Here is a 21,674-nt window from a genome sequence, read left to right on the forward strand (position 1 = left end):
CAAGAAGATGTCGCAAATGCCCTTTATGTTAAGGGCATATTAACATAAACCAAAGGCCCTTTTCAGGGCCAGCCATATTTCTCGAAAAGAGATAGTCTTTGAATTGCCTACCCCTTTTTTAAAAATTTAAAAAAAAAAAATCCCATGTTAAATTCCCCTTGTCCGTAGATTGTCCCACGATTTATTCCCATGTTAAATTCCCCTTGTCCGTAGATTGTCCCACGATTTTTCGCCATGTTAAATTTCCATTGTCCGTAGATTGTCCCAAGGGGTTCTGTAATGCTAATTCCCATTGTCCGTAGGGTATCCCTATTCACTACTAAGAGAGCCAGAATTCTAGCTGAAAACTCGTTCTCTTTGTATTGTCATACCAAAATATAATCTTTGACTTAGTAAAGATTTGTTCTTGCTACTTCACAAACCTTAGACAACTTATATTTGGAATCAGAGGATAGTCAGAAAGATTCATTTTTGATAGGTCACTGATCACTCGTCACATGCGGGTACGTTAGCTGGTCTCCGCAACTCGTTCTGTTTCATAGACTTCAACACTTCCTGGGTATGACTGAAACAACGTTCTGGACATTAGATGAACATGTGAAATCCAGCTGGTTTCACTAATAATTTCTCAAATTTTGAAATTAAAATCATTGCCACGGACAATGAAAATTCTAAACTTAGTCAATTTAAAATTTAAATACAATTTTTTATATCTCTGAGATGTTTTAAAGAAATTAAGGTCCCGCACGAGCCAGCAATTTCGATGACAACTCTATGTCTCAAAATATATAATGGAAAGAAAATGAAACGAGCAACCTAAGTAAAATCAGCAAACAATTTATTTCTCTGCAAGCGAAACGTCATGAGAAACTTACAACTTTGTAAATTAAATTTCGAAACATTCCAAATGTCCTATCACAAGTCCAAAGAGATATAATGTTCCGAATATATTGCAATAGTCCCGAATATTCCAATCTAACGCATTGATGCATCCAAAATGTCTTTGAATGAGTTCACAATACTTTAAAGTGAAAGAGCACTTTAGTAATTCCAATGAATATTTTAACTAAATAATTCCTCACAAATTCTATCTGACCGCAGTTTTAAATGATGATCTTTAATTTGATTCACTTTAATGTTAGACTTACCTAAAGCATGTAATAGTTATTTATTTATCAAACTCATATTTATACACCAATTTTCACTTGTCTTATGTACAGATCATTCCAGCAGAAAATTAACGTCTAATTACAAATAAGAATAGGTCTTGAAGCCAAATGCTATGTAAACCTTCTATTTACAAATTACAGTCATGGACAAAGGTTAACTATGTAAACATTCTGGTTACAACTTACAATCACGGATAAAAGTTAAGTACACAATTAAACATACATAACACAAGCCACCGAAAGATGCTAAATAATAAACTAAACCATTGGCAGTTTATAAAGAAAGCTGCTTACATTATTAACACTCCGACACACAACCACACCACTTCAAAATCGTGAATAGCACTTGTGCTTATCACCTTCTACAAAAATATATTGTCAGCAACGTATAAGCTGTCAATCGGAAAAATATAAATGACCGAAAAAGTAGCGAGTGCTTGTTTGAGCTGATATAAAAAAAAATAACTTTTTGCGTTTAATGAAGTTAGTTTCCACTGCTTTCTTCTGTTATTCTTGTATACGTCAATTAAAAATGAATTTTTTTTCTTCAGGAAAGTACTTTTTAAGAGCGTTAAGAATCCAATAGTGCCAAATATGTAGTCTGCTAGCATACCGCTGATTATAATTTTCATGGTATTTATGCAATTACTTCATGTTCACACACACACAAACAGTGGCCCCGAGTGGCCGAGTAGTCTAAAGCACTCACCGTTCCGGATCACTGCCATCTTACCTCTGTCTGCGTGGGTTCGAGTCCAAGGCTTGGCTAGCGTGGGTACGTCGGAAAGCCTGCCAGTAGCTTCTTGTGGGTCGGTGGTTCTTCCCTGGGTTTTCCAGGGTTCTTCCTCTACCATTTATACTGGCCGCCATGTACTGCCTATCTTGTGCTGAAAAATGGCGTTAAACCCTAGAACAACACACACACACACACACACACACACATACATATATATATATATATATATATATATATACACCCACCCACACACACACCCACAAGCACACACAAACTAACATTGATATATTTGAAAGAAAAAATTGGAGCGCAAATAAACAGTAAAAAAAAATAATACTTAAGTTGATACTCGGTGCTTGAGTCTTGCGGGACAATAAAGAACGTGCAGAAATAATGAATGACTCAGGAAATATATATTTACAATATGTCACATGTAAGATGTTAAGAGAGGATTTTTCTAACTTGTTATGAAAGGAATTTTGGCCCAGTTATTGCTATGAAGAGTTTCGACTGATACTTTGAACATATTGTTCAAGAGTTCTCTTCGTCATACCTAGCTTAATGGCGGGCCCTTCTTAGACTGACAAAAAGGAGAGAGAGAGAGAGTTAGAGAGAGCGTGCATGTCGTTGGTTAGCATGATTTAGTGCATACTCCTATCCGGAGGTGAAAAAATGAACCAGTCTGATTAGACCTGCGAAAGTAGTCCGCGGATTAATATACAGCAGAAAGAATTCATTAATTTCGTTTTTTTTTGTTGAAAAAAACCCATTAAATATTGACATCAGCATCTGTTTTGAAATAATGCATTGCTGTTATAATTGTGTATTCTTAGTGTATATCGCTATGGGTGTTTTCATTGGGTACTACCTTGGGATAAATGCTTGAAGCCGCATCTCGCACTTCCTCTTTTGCAACAGCGTGAACGAGAGTAGCCATGAGGTAGGGCTCTCCTGAATTAAATTGTAAAATTTGGACATGTGTTAAGAAATTGTTGCCATTATGAACTCACTCTTGAATTTAACAAATTCCTGTGCATTAATACAGAGTTTGTACTTGAGCTACCCCCTCATGTAGACCGTATGAAGTCGCTGTCAGTGGCATGTGGAATTGACTGTAAATTCGTGTTATGAGTTTATAAGCTGAAACGGTTCAACAATGTAGTGACGAATCTTGCTGAAATTGTGTTGCAAATAACGTTATGAAGATCGAAGGCATTGTACATTCTGATCAATTTTTGCTTTTACACAGTATTCGCGAGTAATTCTAACTGGGGCAATTGTTTAGAAAACTAGGCTTTCTCCGGTTTTTAGACCTCGATAAGCATGTGGCAAGATATGCTGGGGGTGGGGGTGTTGATGCACGAGAGTGAGGTTGGTGGACAAACGGGCGAAGTAAAACCGTCTGATAATCCTCACGTATCTCAGCTATTCTGATCCAGGATCATTCCTAATAAAAGGGTATTCGGTAATGTAATTTAGAGATTGGAGAAATAGGAGGAAAGACGAGCAAGGAGGAGATAACTCTAATATGCTTTTGAAATTAACTTTAGGCCTGGAGCTCAGATTAGGTCTCTTTTTGCACCATACCCTGATAACGTCTTTCATGGAATTATTAATTTCTGTGTTAAGCTAAAACCCCAAATCTTGTGTATCTGGCATTATTTTAATTTTAACACGCATTTTAAGGCGAGTTGAGGCACGACAAATTTAAATTACGTTTTATCTTATTCAGCCAAATATTTTTAGAAAGAACAATTTTACATTTTAAAGATATTTGTGAAAATGATAGCGCATTTGCATTGTCTGAAATTAAGTTTTAAGTAAGTCGGACAAGTAAACAAAACTGGAAGATGTATTGCCACTGTGACAGAATTAGTACAGATAATTAATGATGTCATTCTGAAGGCTTTACAGCTTTCGGCTCCAACCTACATTCGTATAAATACCCTTTGCATTCTTGTTGTTAAGTAAAGTTTCAATTTTTAATTTCCTGTTCCGTTTTTTAGGTACATACATCCATGAAATGGAAATAATGCAATTTTGATTTACTCAGATTGTGCTAATATTTTGGAGTAAATCAGAGCAATGTGAATCCTAATACACAAAGAGAATTCACTCCAGAGTAGGAAAAATTGTGAATACTGTAGAACTTTGATTATCCATCACCTTGTTAACTGTCTTGGCATTGTACGTCAAAATGTAAAAAAGATACTAATACAGATATTATGATATTTTGATGACCCAGTCTTTTGATGGTAATATTTTTAATGTACATATTCTTTTATCCATCAATTATCCATCATGGTCTCGGTCCTGTTGATAATTGAAGTTCTACTGTACATGTTTTTTTGTAATAAATTGTACAAATTCATTAATACATTAATTATTTAGTTTAAGGTATTATAGGAAATGTTTACATTTTGCAAATTCCCTTTTGTTGAGGAGAAAACTGTTGATCTACAATGGTCAGGAATTTTGATGACCGGTTATTTTTAGATTTCAATTTTTGGACAGCTTCTGGCAAGACATCTTAGGGTTTATGGGGGATAAAAATAGAAATATTACATATATAAAAATGTCCTTACACAACACTGGTTTTATGTCAACTTTTACATCCACATGTTTAAGGATCATGTTGGCGGTTTGTGAGTGCAACTAAAATTCTTGTGTATTCAATTAATATATTAAGGGACGTGGAACCTTTGTCATAACACTTGGCATGAAAAGGGAGGATAGTCTGTTTCCTGGTTTATCTCAGAGTCTTTGCAATTTCCCCGTCTCCAGTCATACCCACTGCAGACTAGTAAACCTTTACGATTTTTCTGAAGAATAAAAAGGAATAATCCGATTATTCTGAATTAAAAGCTTACATCGTGTAGTGGGAGATTTAAACATCAATATCTTGGCCTATAACCGTTTCTTCCTTCCCCTCTTATCTTTAAGAAAGAGGAGGTCTCCCGTAAGATTAAATCCTGACATAATCTCCTTAAATTGTACACGAGGAAGAATCTCTGGATTTATGTAGAGATATTTAACCAGTAAATGAAGGTGCTGATTGAATAAATGAAATTAGCATTGAATGAGCAATGGGTCATATTTCAAACTGCTAAAGCTTATCATGTGTTAAAACAAATTGTAGAATAGGACTTTTAGTATAGTTTACCTTCTTCACTAACAAATACACGTACATGTGCTTGCAACAGTCTTTTGCATCTGCAGGAAGTAAAATGTTACAGATTTTGTTGGTATTCAAACTTATTCACATGCACGAATTTGTTCTAGATGAGTTTCTTTGCACGAGGAAATTGCATTATTTCCTGTTTTGAAGATGGCATTGTAATGTCTTCCACGCGTAACTGAGACATGAAATTGGTAGTAAAATGTTTTACAATCATTCATATTGTACAAAACTAAGGGAGTTAAATGGAACCACCATTAATTGGCTAAAACTCTGCCACCAACAAGTATTCAGAAAGTATTGGCGTTATCTTCTCATCAGTGAGAATTGCATATAAATATATAACTGTATGTCTGTCTGGAAAAAAGGATCAGAATGCCAATATACCTGAAAGGGCACCACCAAATTCATATATGTATTGATATGCATCGTGTATCATAGCTATACAAGGCTCAGGTATATCGTTTCACCCCTAATGATGATGTACTTTAACTCTGTGATATAGTTTCAAGGGAAAGTGAACAATAATTTTAAAAATGGCAGCCACATTTGTGATTGTTTTTGGTCATATTTTGTGAAACATTTTTATATAATTACTTTTCAATTTTATTCTTCAGCACTCTTCGATTACAGAAGCGGCTTGCGGCTGCTGTCATGAAATGTGGTAAAAATAAAGTATGGCTTGATCCAAATGAAACAAATGAAATCGCCAATGCCAATTCTAGTAAGTTGTTACTTTGGGAATTCAACTGAATGTGTTTATGCTTTTGTGTGTGTGTGTCAGCATGTAGGCAAATCTGTATGCATATGTCACTGCATTGGTGTTTATACATACTAAATGGGGCTAGATCTGTGTTTATACATACTAGATGGGGCTAGATCTGTGTTTATACATACTAAATGGGGCTAGATCTGTGTTTCTACAGTAGTCCCCCTCTTATAAGGCCACCCCTAATGCAATAGGAAAGTGGCCTTATAATGCGGGTGGCCTTTCTAGAGGGGGATGACAAATGCGAATAGTAAATACATATGAAAAAAGTCACAAGTACATTTAATTTTAAATATTTAATATTTTAATTAAAAAATCACATGCATGATGTGAAATAAATGTAAAACAAACTTTGTCATCATTTGCAAAAGAATGCTATGAATAACCATTGATACACTTTTAAAACTGTCTTTATAATTATGTTACAGTTCACATCACATCACTTTGTTGGTAACAGTCTAAAAAACCAAACCAGTCTTGTCACATTAAAAATATCCTTGCTGTCATATCCCCTGCATATATCGTTTAGTCTTTTGTTCCAATCTTCGACAACTTCATTTTAACATCAGCTGATTCGCCGCTAATGACAGAACACTTGATATTGTGTCGCACTTGAAATATGTGCAACCATCCGTTACTTGCGGTAAAGTCGTCGTATCCCAGTTCAACTGACAAATTTTTTGCTTTTTCTTGTCTTTCAAATCAGAATACAAAGGTCTCCTGGCTCAAACAATCTCCCTTTCTCCATCCATTTCACCTTTCCACTTCTGCAGAATTGTTTCATTATCTTTCACGATATTGTTTATCCGAATCTTCCCGATGTTAGTTTTCTGCAAAGATCATCGACGACACCCCCCCCCCCCCCAACTGCCGTCAGTTGAATTACTTTCACGTTCTCCTCTAAACTGAGAATTTTTATTTTCCTCAATGACATGTTGATCTTTTTGCAGTAAGTTATTCATGTTGCCAACTACAATACTGATAAAACAATTTTGTATGCATATAAACAAATTGCCATGTGTTTTTAAAGGAAGTGATCTTGTCACGTGATTCATTAGTCACAGTCTGGTACCCTATTGTTTTTATGCATTTCTTGAAACTAGGTGAGAGAAGTCAAAACGGCTTCGATATGTACCAACGCAGATTTGACCTCGCGGCCGCTAGGATTCATAATTTTGACAATTATTGTCACTAGTAATAGCCACTGATTACCAAAGTGAACAAGCTCAACTTCTTACTAAGGGAAGCCATAAAGGCTATCAAACCATTTTCCTGCTGACTTGGGTATTGTACATCAATACTGCCTCTTCTCAGCAGTTACTACTGTTCGATAATTGTATTCTTAACAATTATCAGAGTGACTAAACCAGACATCTTATGATAACACAGTAGTAAGGCTAATTGGATTACATGTACATACCCTTTTGTATGGATTAAAATTTGAGTCTTTCTAGGTTTTTTTGGACTAAATTTGGCTTCTCGTGAGGCGTAAATGATATAATATTAAGCTTAGTGGTAAATGTACTTTACTCAACACTTCTTTCAGTAACTAAAACCTGACATCGGGAAACAGAAATAGGATTACTTAACACACGTTATGAATACAATACTGGTTCTGGATATATATTCAAATAAAATGCGGCCGCTTGTGAGGGGTAAATTTTATGATCTTGCACTAATATGCTGGCTGCTGGTCGCGTTAGCCGGGTGGCCTTTCGCGATGGGTACTTTTGAACACAAACTCGTCGGTGCCAACGGATTCTGGCCGTAAGGAGCGGGTGGCCGCTGGTCAGGGGGGCCAGTCAAGAGGGGGACTACTGTACATACTAGATGGGGCTAGATCTGTTTATACATACTAGATGGGGCTAGATCAGTGTTTATACATACTAGATGGGGCTAGATCTGTCTTTATACATACTAGATGGGGCTAGAATTGTATTTATACATACTAGATGGGGCTAGATCAGTGTTTATACATACTAGATGGGGCTAGATCTGTTTTTGTACATACTAGATGGGGCTAGATCTGTGTTTATACGTACTAGATGAACTTGGGTGTTTTATGAAAAGTTGTACATTTCTGGACAATAAGTTGACAAAATTTTGCTGTGGAATGATCTTAGAACGTTACTTTTTCCTTCAAAATGTATCCTGCTGTAAAGCAGAGATTGAAACAAGTTGTGAAAGAAATTGATAAACACGAGACATTACCTAAATTAATTACATTCATCATACCTTCCCTAAAAGGAAATGTCTTCATTTATTTCAACATTGTGTATGTGTTGACCTGGAACAGTGAATTTTTATGGTAGATTGTTATTAAATATAAGAAAACATGCCTTGTCAGAAACCTTATTTTGCTATTATGTACTTGTAAAGTCGCAAGGGTCAGATACTGTACATTGGGACACAGATGCTTACCCTGGCTGCTTGTATGATGTCCATTTGAGTATGGATGCATGTTGATGGGTGGGTTTAGAACCACCACAGAACTTTAGACCCATTTAGTTTGGTGTTGAGACGTGGATGGGTCCATTGCAGGTTTTCTGGGTCCATCTTAATTCTGACAAGGTTGGTTGTACGGTATAGAAGTTGATTGTTCCGAGTTGGATATACGTGTCTACTTCTTGTATGCCAAAAATTAAATCATTTTTGTAGATGTACTATTGTTTTCAAAAACACATGCATGTATTTTCTATTCTATACAGGGTTAATCTTGTTCAGATGCTTTAAACTGCACCAATTTTTTTCTTGATGTCGAGCATTTGGATGATTAAACTTGATTTTAAAAAATCGCGTCCATCAAGCAGTGCATGTTGAAGATGAAACCAAAATTAAGCCTCTTAAATAGTTTTAATTGTACAGAAGAATAAAAAGGAATATTCAGATTCTTGTGAATAAAAGCAGGAAGGGAAACAATTACGTTTATTGGACATCAAGTGTCAATTTGAGTATGTCTCATGGCAGGAGATGTGACTGCCAATGTCATTGGAAATGGAACAACTAATTCCAAGAATTATGTCAAGTTGATAGATAGCAGCAGCCCATTGAGCTGCATTTTGAGTTTGTGCAACTGTACCAGTGGTAAATACGGTCTGTATGTACTTTACAAATGTTGCATTTGAATATAATGTTTACCATTGCATGTTTTGAATACCAAACCTTTTCAAGATACATTTTCAAACGTTAGAAAGCAGTTTGGTATTTTGTTACACCTTACTATAAACTGGTCAAACTTGTGGAAAAAATCACCTGCCTTACTCTGACGGTCGTGTCAGACTTGGCAGGTCTGATGTAGTACATTTTAACAACTTTATCCCTCTTGTGAGGGACAATTTTGTTTATAAGCCACCTTGATGTCAGTTACTACCAGCAAAAATTTTAACCCAGTTGTCTCCCATATAAAAGGTCTTTCTGTTACATGGGGTCACATTTTTTAAGCTGGTGAAGTTGTTTATTTTACCAGTTTTATCCCCTCACAAGATGTAGCCTTTATTGCAGTGCCATCTTTTTAAAGCAGGAGTTGGTCTTAAATAAATGATAGCGGTGGCGAGTGCTAATATTCTTGACAAAGTATTACGCCAGATGAAAAGGAAATATCAGAGACAAAGTGTAATTGTGAGCAATGCAAGCTAATAATGGATAATGATGAAATTCAAACAGGATTCGTATAATTTCAAAATGACCAATTAGATGTCACTGTACTTCAAGCTAGCAACTATTAAAGGTTTATAGGTCTTTTGCAGGCATCAATATCAGACATCAGAAACTGAAAATTTAATAGCACATTCTTTTAATAATGCGCTAAATAGTTAAACTTTTATGTTTTGATGTGTATATTTATGGTCTACTTTGAAATTCTATCTAGCACATGCTTAGAACACTGTCTCATGTCCTGAATTGGTTGAAAGAATGATTTATACTCGTTGCCATGGATACCTGCTAGCGTAATTTCTATTTCTACAAGCTGGCCATCACGGACATGAATTTGGTATTTACTGTGCAAGATATGTATGAATGTAATGGAATATTGATTTCATGCTAATCCTGGATTCGTCGTATATTTATAGTTTAATTATTGGTACAATTTTGTATGTTTAATTATTATGAGGTACTTGTCACAGATGCAAGAACATGAACTCTTGAATGACAGTGGAGTAATGCCTGTATTTAAATTTCAGGGCAGAACGTTCGTAAACTAATTAAAGATGGTCTCATCATCCGTAAACCTGTTGCTGTTCATTCCCGAGCCCGTGTCCGTAAGAATGCCATTGCCAGAAGAAAGGGGCGTCACATGGGTCACGGCAAAAGGAAGGGTACTGCCAATGCTCGTATGCCAGAGAAAGTCCTGTGGATCCGAAGGATGAGGGTACTACGGCGGTTGCTAAGGAGATACAGGGAGGCTAAGAAGATCGATAAGCACTTGTAAGAAATGGCGAGAGTTTTACATTTTAAGAAATATAATAGTATTTGAAGCCATAGTGCCCTAGAACTTTCAGAGCTGGTTAAATATTGGGAAGTGAGGGAGACATTTAATCTATCCATTCTTATTTGAATTGATGAATGATTTTACTTACCATCATGTTATATCAGATTTTGTGGATTTCATTTTATTTTTTAAAAATTCAAGTACACGTAAAAGATGTACAACCACACAAGACAGCAAATGCCAGAGAACGGATTATTTTTGATAAAAGCACAAAAACTGTTACCCATGAAAAAATTTATTAAATTTATATCCATCAATTTAAAGGGACACTAGTGTCATTTTCTGGCCTGACAAAGTTTGATTTGCAGTAGATTGATGAGAGCTCAAAGTTTCAAATGCATTCCTCTTTAGAATCATAAAATGGGAGTATTTTGAAAGTAATATAGTTTTTAAAATATTTTGTAGAATATGAACTGAAATGACCAAATGTCTGTCCAGCTTGTCCTGACTAAATATAACATTGCTGCCAGAATCTCTTGTCAGTCACTGCTTGAAATGTAAATTTGTTGGAGAGACATAGGTCAAGCAGTAGAGGCGTAAAGAAATACCAATGGCATGAATATCTGGGTAGATTGTTTGACATACAGAATGCACTAGTGCAGAAGTTTAAGTTGCCATGGCAGAGATGCTGGTCAGGCACAAATGCAAGAATTGTGCAAATTTATGCATTTAGAGTGCATGGCTGTATGAAAACTTGTGTTTAAAGTTGCACATATTAATATTTACTCCAAGGGTTAATATTTGGGTATTTGTATCACATTGGCATCATTCTATCATGAAATAATATATATGCCAGAGATAGTGCCAGGGCACACAAATCACACAAAAATTATACAATTTTGTGAAGCTGGAGAGCATTGATGTGTGACAACTCTTGCAAATAGACTTCAGGTTGTGCATAGAAAGGAATACACTACTCGTGTACCATTTTGTAGAGGATTCCAATTCTTATTCTAGGATTTATCAAGGGCAGCAACACCTAGATGAGTTTCCATATTTAGGAATCGGGATTATCTGGATTCTCCTGTTAGTAACATGGCCATGTTAGGATGAAATTTTTTATATAAAATATTGAATTTGATATATGATTTTATTATGTTTTTGTTTTGTTTTTCTCACAGTTTCATAACATAAATAACCTTAATGGGGGCGGGTATATGTTTTACTGGAACAGCCCTTAAAAAGGGACTAAATTATAGTGGACTAAATTTTGATAAGTATGAAAAAATGATCATGAACAGAACCAGTTGCATATTCAGACTTTTTAGGTGAGTTGTTCACACTGAATGGCTACCAGAACTTTGAACATCTAAAGCATTACCGAGGATTTTTTTGTGCAATTGCAGTTACTGTACCATGAGCTGTACATGGAATGCAAAGGTAATGGTTTCAAGAGATGTGTACATTTAAAGTGTTATAGAGAACTTTTTTGTACAATTACAGGTACCATGAGCTGTACGTGAAATGCAAAGGTAATGGTTTCAAGATATGTGTACATTTAAAGTGTTATAGAGAATTTTGTTGTACAAGTACACGTACCATGAGCTGTACATGAAATGCAAAGGTAATGGTTTCAAGAGATGTGTACATTTAAAGTGTTATAGAGAATTTTTTTTGTACAATTACAGGTACCATGAGCTGTACATGAAATGCAAAGGTAATGGTTTCAAGAACAAGAGAATTTTGATGGAGCATATTCACAAGAGAAAGGCAGAAAAAGCCAGAAGCAAGATGCTTAGGTTAGTCTCTCTCTCTCTCTCTCTCTCTCTCTCTCTCTCCCCCCTGTGTAAGAATAAGCAGCTAGGCTAGAAATATCTCTAAACTTCCTTTCATATAAAATTGCATACAAAACAGGGGCCCCGAGTGGCCGAGTGGTCTAAAGCGCTCTCCGTTACGGATCACTGCCATCTCACCTCTGTCTGCGTGGGTTCGAGTCTAGGATTCAGCCAATGTGGGTATGTGAGAAAGCTTGCCAGTAGCTTCTCGTGGGTCGGTGGTTCTTTCTGGGGTTTTCCCGTGTTCTTCCTCCACCATTAATACTGGCCGCCATGTATAGCCTATCGTGTGCTGAAAAATGGCGTTAAACCCTACAAAAACAAACAATGCATACAAAACAATAGAGATTTTTTATGTAGTAGTGGATTATGTGATAGTGGAGGTGTCTTGATCTTGTTGCCTCAACTGTTAACACAATTACACCAAAATCACTCAAGACGGACAAATGAAATGGCCTGATTTGATTTTCAGCGGTATTGAAAGCAGTATTTTTAGTTTTTATATTGAGTTGTACATTTTTGATGGTGTTGCCATAATCCAGTTCTCATATCTAGATAACACTGCTGCATTTTCAGCCCATTCTAGCAATGTTTCAAATGTATTTCTACAAAATAAAATTGGTTTGATTTTTTGTTATGCCTGCCATAAGGAAGAGTTATTATACTAATGTATGTCTACATGTTGTCCACTTTTGTTTTTTTTACACATTTACTCGAGTTGACCACCATTATCAATTACCAACCTCTTTAGATTGCTTGCACTTGGGGTAAGGAACAACCACATCAGTTTTTTAGTAAAAAGGTCAGAGGTAAATGTCACTGACTGGTAGAAGAATAATGGTTTCAGCACAGTATCTTGATGATTTGTTGTTGTCATACTTTGATATAAAAATCATTTCAGCACAGTATCTTGATGATTTGTTGTCATACTTTGATATAAAAATCATTTCAGCACAGTATCTTGATGATTTGTTGTTGTCGTACTTGGATATAAAAATCATTTCTGCACAATATCAGTTCTAGACCATATGTCTGGACCAAACTGTGGATGGCTTGCATATGTGGAGCACTGATTTTGGACAATAACTTCAGTCCACTATCATATCCAGTTCATACATCCATTTCTCCACCGTCCACAGTTTCTAGACTTTGTGGATGGTTTGCACTAGAAGTACAGAAAACCCGTTAATTTCAGTCTTGACATAGCAAAGACAAAATGGTTTCTGTAAAATAATGGACACTTCATCATCTAGTTACCAGACTGTGGATGAGGCTGGAGACAATGTGTCAAAGGTCATGCCACCGGCTGAAAGGATCAGAATTAGTTTTATATAGTAACATCTCATCTCAGGACTTGCCCAAACTGTATGCTAATTAAAAAAATGGTCACGCTATGAGGCGGGCATCAGTCAGACGAATATGTTGTGACCCTGAAGTCATGAAACTGGCTGGGCACAAAAATTGAACTCCATTTTTAAAATTACCGGTAGCAAGTTTGCTGTCATTGAGATTAAAGATTCAACAAATTTCCAAGGGGGGTGGGGCTGAGTTGTCTAAAGCACTCGCCATTACATATCACTGCCATCTCACTGCTGTCTGCGTGGGTTCGAGCCTTGGGCTCAGCTAATGTGGGTATGTGAGAAAGCTTACTGGTAGCTTCTTGTGGGTAGTTGGTTCTTTCCAGGTTTTTCCTCCATCATTGATACTGGATGCCATGTATAGTCTATCTTGTGCTGAAAATGGCATTAAACCGTATAACAACAACAAATTTCAGGCTGGTCTTGCTGCTGTTTTCAGTTAAAAATTGCAGTTTTCAAACCCTTCGGCATGGATACCAGTAATATACAGAGAACATTATAGAGAGCACATTGTTTTGAAATCTTGTGGCTTGGATAACCAGTCAAGTTTGTAACAGAATAGAGGACACTCTAATGATGCCTTTAAACCTTGTTTCTGGTATAACCAGTCAATTTTTCACACAATAAAACCTCTCTGGCTATGTTTTTAAAGTGATCATATGAATAATGTGGATAATGACAACTTTAAAAATATAGAAACTTGTAATGTACTGGGAATGAAAAGATTCGTTTTATTTCTGAAAACTTGTATCTACTTCACAGTGACCAGGCTGAGAGCCGCAGGACGAAGACCAGAGAGGCACGCAGGAGACGTGAAGACCGTATTGCCCAGAAAAAAGCAGAGCTCATCAAGTCGTACGCTAAGGAGGATGAGGCACCCAAGAAGTAAAAGTTGTGCTATTACTCTGTACAGCTTTCTGAAATTAAACTTTTAATAGAGAAAACATTTGTTTTGTGTTCAGAAATTGTAAAACTGAAACTTTATTTAATTTGAATTAGAAAACATCTGGTTTATACCTTTATCTCGATCCCTCTGAGGCAAATAGGTAGTCGTTCTGAGAGTGTATTGGATCCAGTACCCCTGAATACAAAGAAACACCAGGACTTTGCTGTGTTGCCAAAATCAAAAGCTAATGTAAAATGGTTTGAAGATGCGTGCAAAGATGGCATGAGGGTGGGCTCAGTCTGACTACATGAATAAGTCTTTGACATAATGGGGGTCTGACAGACTAACATTGATATTTTGATTCACCCATACAATTCCAGCCTTCACATTTCAGAAAGTGAAATGGATTATTTGGAATAATGTTTCTTACAGGAACTTTCCTTAACATGAAATAAAATGCTTTATCAAATAGGTTTCTAAATATATGTATGGTGGAAATTCCTAAGTTTCTAGAACATGGATCTTTGTTGGCATCAGTCTAATCTTGTTTGATTAGTAGATTCTAATTGGACAATATTATATATGTACCCTTCCATCTATCCCTAAAACCATTCCATCTGTCATCCCATATCATTAAGAAACCAAGGAATGTGGGATAGTGATTGCTCTGCTATCTCTTGTCAGATGGTTGTTGCAGAATCAGATGTCTGACAAGCACAATAGAATATCTAGTTAGTCATTAAACTCTTTGCATTAAGCTTTGAGTCTCTGGCTCGGCCAACTGGATATGTGAGCAGGCTTGATAGTAGTCCTTCATGAGTTGATTGTGGGGATTGCTGATTCTTCCACCTCCCAGATGTACAGGCCACCATACATAGCTAATTATATGCCGAAAAATGTAATTCAGACAGACCGAGTTGAACAACGAGCCTCTGAAACTACTTGTGCCGTTGCCTTAGAATGGGAATCGGGCCAAAAAAATTATGTACCTGTTGAAGATGTGAATGTAGTCTCGATAACACCGCATTGCAAGTGTTTTAGAACCACCGACCCACAATAAGCTACTGGCAAGCTTTCTTACATACCCACATTAGCCGAATCCGAGACTCGAACCCACGCAGACAGAGGTGAGATGGCAGTGATCCGTAACAGAGCACTTTAGGCTACTCAGGGCCCCAGCATTGCAAGTGTTTTAGCTTCATTTTTGGCTATGATTACATTGGATATTTTGTTAAATGTAGCCATTAAGACTTGCAAAACTGCATTGTCTGTCCATAGATATAATGAAAATTTGAGAGAAACAGTATTGTGAATTAAATCCCAAATGAATTCCAATAGTCTTTGACCTAACAATTTATGCAATCCAGAATGTCTTCGAGTACAATAATCCAAAGTGGTGTTTGTAAACTCTAAAGTCAGTGAGCATCGGATGATTCCAAGGAATATGTTAAATATAGGGTCCTTAGGGAACCTTGAAAAATGAATTGTTCCCTCAGGGTCTTGAAATCACCTTGAATTTTCAAATATTTCTGGGTACATTGAAAAGCCTTGATTTTCATTAAACTGAAAGGAATTAATAGTTTTCGTTTTACAGAATTAAAAAAAAGAAAATTGAGAAAAAACGACAAAACAATTTCTCGACACGTTTGTGCCAGAACAGAAATTTTTCAACTGACCACTGAGCAGTCATACATTTTGAACTTCCAATTGTACAAAACCTGGTTGTCGCAGTGGTTAAATTTTAATAATTCGTTTCGACATGGCTGGCTGCTGAATCCAACTTTGGTGGCTGGATGAAGAAAAATAAAAAGTTTGGATCATGAAATCTTTCTCAGAGAACTTTGCAAAATGCAAATTATGCCAGAAGGATATTGATTTGCATGCAATGGGAGAGAGTGCTTCACGGTCACATGCAGCTGAAAAATACCCAAGTTCTTCTAATGGTGCTTAATACAGGCAAAACGCCTTCAACATTTTTGATGGAAAAGGTATGTCTCTGAACAGAGATTCAAGTTTTAAAATAGAAACTATATAGTCTTAATTTGGGATTGAGTGGAAATAGGACATGATAGTTGCAATGAACACAATAAATCGAAAAATATAGAATACAGCTAAGCTGAGAGAATTATTAATATATCTAATATGAAATAGTCTAAAATAATCATATGCTGTTTTTAAATAAGCGATAATAATTAATAACAAATTGCTTTTGGTTTATGGGGATGAGTGAAGAAAGGAAGGTACTGAAAAAGATACTGAGACTGACAGCTGCTGCTGTTTGCATTTAAAATAGGAAATTTCCTTTATCATGACGTCAAAATGATTTGAGGACAAAATTGCTAAACTTTGAGCTCTTGAAGAAAACTGATGACGAGCTAAACTGAAAAATTCACTGTAAAATATTTTGGACTTTTGTAAATAGTGTAGTGTAGACAGCATAATGAACATGGTTCAGTGACTACATTATTCTCACATCCGGATGTGGGATGTTTAATATTGATCGGAAAGATATGTTATCGTACTACTGACTTCATGTTTTATTTTTGTTTTTAAAAAAAGATAAGTTTGCAATAAATGTTTCTCGTATGAAATAATTGTACGTATTGTGTTTACATACAATTTCATTTATGTATCCTTTGAAATGAATGTAATAATGCACCTTGAAAAAAACGATTTTGAACCTTGAAAATTTTGAAAGAAATGTGCTACTAACCCTGTAAATAATTCCTTGAATTATATCTGAGCATGGCAGTAAATTTGGATTAAAAATGTATTTTTCAAGGACTGATCTAACTATTGCACATTAAATCCATATGACAGTGATATTTTTACCTTTTAATCCAAATATTCAAAGGAGACTAGAAACCAGTGGAAATATAGAATAATAATAAAAGTACTATAGCAGAAAACCTTATTCTGAAGTATCATCTGAGACTGTAATGCCAATATTTAAATATTGGCCTATCTTTTAGGAGCTGAATTTCCGTGACCTCGTATGCAAAATTTCCGTGCCTATTCGGTTACTTTCGGGATGTGACGTCATAGTAGCGACTCAGCAGCCCAAGTGGGAGTTGCCAGAGTAAAAGACAATACCGTTTTGCGTTGCTTACGGGTGTAATAGAACATTAAGAAAAGCCTGTGGACAACATTTTTTTTCTTTTCCAAAAGATAAAGGCATAATGAAAGAATGGATACATTATTACAAACGAGTCGATTTCAAAGCAACACCATACAGCACTATGTGCTCGTTACATTGCTCAAAGGACTGTTACAAGAGGGATTCTGAAAAAATGGCAGCTTAAGGATATGCAAATGCTAGGCCTAGACTAAATGTTGGCGCTGTTCCAGACATAACGTTGAATATTTTAAATCCTGGGAAAAGTGTTAAACGTGCGAGTTGCGAAAATAGGCAGAAGGCCGAGTAAGTGGCCACAAAATGCAACAATCAATTCACAGATCTTTTATCTACACCACCAGTGCTAAAAATAAATCTGATAGCCCGACACCCTGGGCCCCTCTGGTTTTAGTTCTGGCCCATCCTGTATTCAAAGTGAAGTGCCCGTCAGGCGTGTTGAAACAAAAATTGTTTACCTGAGGAAACTTTGATTGCGCTGGTGAAATGAGTAAATGTATTTTCAAGATGTTGACGTACATGCCTTAACACGGCACAATCTAAATCAAATCACTACTGTCCAAGGTGAAATTTAGATTTGATTTTAATCAAATGGAGGCTTTGCTAAAAATAATGTTCTAAACCTGTCGTGTTTCGAGAAAACACAATTTGCAGTAATCTTATAAAAATTACAAATTTAAAAATTAAAATCATTGTATACATGTAGTATGTATAAACGGTAATCTGTAATCATTGGAACTGATATAAAACTATTCCTTGGGCAGTTTAAATAGCAGCGATTAAAAGAAAAGAGGTAAAAGTTTCACATTAAATGGCTGACAATAGAAACGGTGGGGGGAGACACTATTGACCCAACTCCTTGCCCCAATGTGCGAGCGCCCATGGGATGTACTTTTCTCCATGTGATACGCCTTATTATTCCCCCAGGACAAGCCCATTTTGCATATTCTGGTCAGCTCTGGCTAAATTGCAAAATCGCTAAAGTTCTAATTTAAGTACGCAAACAATAAAGCCGGTGTGACTAATGAACAGACTCCTTATCCTTGCATTGATCTTGTGAAAAGGACTGCCCTTCGGACATACTTCAAAGAAACCATGTTCGACAGTGTGTGTATGTGTAAGCACCAGCAATTGATTGCCAAAATAAACGATGCCTATTTTGTTGTTACTTACGATGCCATGGACTTCAGGTTTAAGTCTTAATGCATGTAACACTGCTGAACAAAATATTTATTCAGAATTAGTTCTTTAGGGCCACATATACTGCATGGTATATTTTGTTTTATTTCTTGTAATTTAATCATGGTAATTAAACTTTACATATACGGTAGAGGAATCTAAGGTGTTAACTGGCTGAGTTTCTTCGGCGGAAATGGAGATGCGATTTTGTTTGCAGAGAAAATTTCACAGTGATCATTCATGTAAGCTAATTGGTGACAATTTTATTCTTTTTATTTTTTTATACTTTAGTGTAGTTGTTTAAAAACGTCTGAAATTTACTTGAATAATGTTTAATTTTCACGTTCTATTTACTGAAGAAGAAAAAAAGAAAAAAACTTGTGTGATATTAATTATTTCATCCAGTGCCGGATTTAGACGTGTGTGCATGTGATTTTAATTTTTAACTTAGCTTTAACAATTTTTCAGTCATATCACTACGATGTTTGCAGTGTGGCAGTTTAGACTGGGTTGCATACGTTATATCTATTTATAAATGGTTTAGGGTTAGGTTTTTTTCTTCTGACAAGTGAAAATTGACAGACATAATGTAATAATCGGGACTTCGCTGCGAAAAATTTAGAGATATTACGAGATCAGGATGTAGATGAGGAAATACCCCCAAAATCGGGAGGTTTTTCTCCCGTCTTGAAAGTTGACAGGTATGAACTGTCCGGGCTTGTGGAATTTCAGTCAGGGCTTGAGTTTTTTTAAGTCACCAGCCCGGGGCCTGTACCTAAAAAATTTCTTTTAGCACTGACCAGTACAGTACATAAACTATTATATCAGACTGCAGATTCAAGTTTTGAATGTGCAACCCAAATGTGGTCTCCTATCGTCTGCCTCCTTCGCCAATGTTTATGTTTGTATTCGAGGACTGGCTAGTATTGCGTCACGGTACCACGCGATTTATCGTCTCATCAAAACTTACGTCATCGTGGTATCTTCCATGCAATAAAATCACTACCCACTTAAGATATTTAATTTATAAACATGACAGTCGGATTAAAATCTGTAGAGAATTACATACGTAAAAGGAAAATTTTGATTTCTAGTCTCCTTTAAGTAATATTATTTTAAAGAACATTATTGGTCACTACTCCTGTTTGGCTGGTCGTGCTGACATTGTGCTTTCGCCAATCAACATCTCATGACGTTTATTTTGTTACCAAATACAGTACCATTTCTGCTTGAAAACGGAAACGGAAATCAACATGATGTTACAACTTTATGGTCGCAACTTAAGTAACAGGAAAGGCGCAAAGCAAATAACACTTTAACTATCAGTTATAAATGAAAAATGTGAGAGGAACTTTACAGTATTATGAATTGAATCCAAACTAGTCCTTATAAAGGTCTACGAAAGTGCTAAATGATAAAAGATCTGTATAAATTGAAATATCGGAAATGTACTGCCCCTCCAAGAACCGTGAAATTGTCGAGATGATATCCAGAATTCCTTTGAATAATTTATAACGGTTCCAAAATATTGTAGTCCAAATAATGAGCACTTATATTTATACTGGACAGACCAAGCAAATGTTTTTCCTTAAATAATACATCTGCAGACGTGCAACAGGAACACAATAATTGTGAATAACATCAAAAAATCAGAATGAATCTGATTGCTCAATTTTCTTCTGATATACACTATACATGTATTACAAATTCGCAATAGACCCCATGTGACAGCATACACTATTGATTTTATGTCAAGCATATTCACATGACTTTGAACCACCAATGGGAAGCCACATAATTATTCTTAAAGTGATATCCCATGCCATAAGTGCCATTTTAAGGCTTATTCTGAAGATTATTATTAATAATTGTCAATACATAAGTAAACATGACTGATTAGTTTTTTCTATAATGGTAGAAATTTTGGTTTTCTATTTGTTGCTTACAAGAACAAACAAATAATTGGACAATGTGGCAGTTCAGAAGACTTCAAGCTAGAAATGATTAAATTGACATCGTCTTCTAATGTTAAAATTTTAATGTTTATAATTGTCACTATATTTCCAAAGAACATGCTGATTTTTTTATTAGGGAGAGACCATTTAATTTTCCAAAGGGTTATATTATTTGAAACAATGTTATGATGAATGAAATAATAAGTAAATGTTCCAGTTGAAAATTAATAAATTAGATGACCAGTTCCATAAATGTAGTCAGAACTGAACTTAAGTTTGTAGCTATGTGCACATGTATATTCAGCCTCATGACTGGACTTTTGAAGGACTAAACACATGTTGTCATACTGGGATTTTATTTTCATGAGGTATTTACAATTTCAAGGCAAAATAAAATTGTACTTGTGCAATGATATAAAATGTCCAATGTCATAATGCATTAACAAACAAACAATTGAGTCAAAAGGGAGATTTAGAGCAACCCGCAAATGCTCAATTATTTCAACAATCAATCAAGTTATACATAAAATGAATAGGGCAGACACAATAAGAATACAGAAAATTAAATTAATTTTCAAACAAGTTTATACCATTTCTTTTTAATAAAAATACATGCTAACCCTGAGAGAAGTATACATTTAATTTTTGTTAATATAAGTTTACCTAAATATATGCATTTAGAACTTACCATGTGCATCTTGTAATGTCTCGGAGTTGTGGGTTGGCTTATATGCGGGTCATGCAGTTTTTAGTGTAAATACCGTTTCAGTTGGTGGGTGGGGGTTGGCTAATATGCAAATGGGCTTCTACACAAGTATATACGGTAGTTTAAACTACAATAAAAATGCATGTCATATTAGTTTACAGATTATTTTTTAGGGGCATGCAGCTTTAATTACCAGAAAAAAACGTGATAAAATTTGGAGTTTATTTTCTGAGGCATATTACAGTATATGTACATGTTATTAGAAACAAAAACATTTCTTCTATTAATTATTTCCTAAAGACAATTGTTTTTTGTATTTAAAAAAAATTTCAAATAAAAAT

General features: G+C 35.6%; 1 protein-coding gene across 1 annotated transcript; it reads left to right on the top strand.

The window, feature by feature from the left end:
• Nucleotides 1–2,755: 2,755 nt before the first annotated feature.
• On the top strand, nt 2,756–14,418 carry LOC149791119 (large ribosomal subunit protein eL19-like). Its single transcript, XM_089973043.1, has 5 exons — nt 2,756–2,845; nt 5,701–5,807; nt 10,034–10,277; nt 11,970–12,080; nt 14,237–14,418. The coding sequence occupies exons 1-5, from the start codon at nt 2,841–2,843 to the stop codon at nt 14,361–14,363; spliced, it is 594 nt and encodes a 197-aa protein (XP_089829169.1). The 5' UTR covers nt 2,756–2,840; the 3' UTR covers nt 14,364–14,418.
• The last annotated feature ends 7,256 nt before the right edge of the window (nt 14,419–21,674 follow it).

Source organism: Sinohyriopsis cumingii, chromosome 10, assembly GCF_028554795.1.
Source record: "Sinohyriopsis cumingii isolate HCF-2022 chromosome 10, ASM2855479v2, whole genome shotgun sequence".
In the NCBI taxonomy this organism is placed as follows: Eukaryota; Metazoa; Mollusca; class Bivalvia; order Unionida; family Unionidae; genus Sinohyriopsis; species Sinohyriopsis cumingii.

Bases quoted from the DNA above. Each gene is read 5' to 3' on its own strand.
- LOC149791119 (XM_089973043.1), top strand. The intron at 10,278-11,969 runs GTAAGAAATGGC...GTACAATTACAG, and splicing joins AAGAAGATCGATAAGCACTT to GTACCATGAGCTGTACATGA. The intron at 12,081-14,236 runs GTTAGTCTCTCT...TCTACTTCACAG, and splicing joins GCCAGAAGCAAGATGCTTAG to TGACCAGGCTGAGAGCCGCA.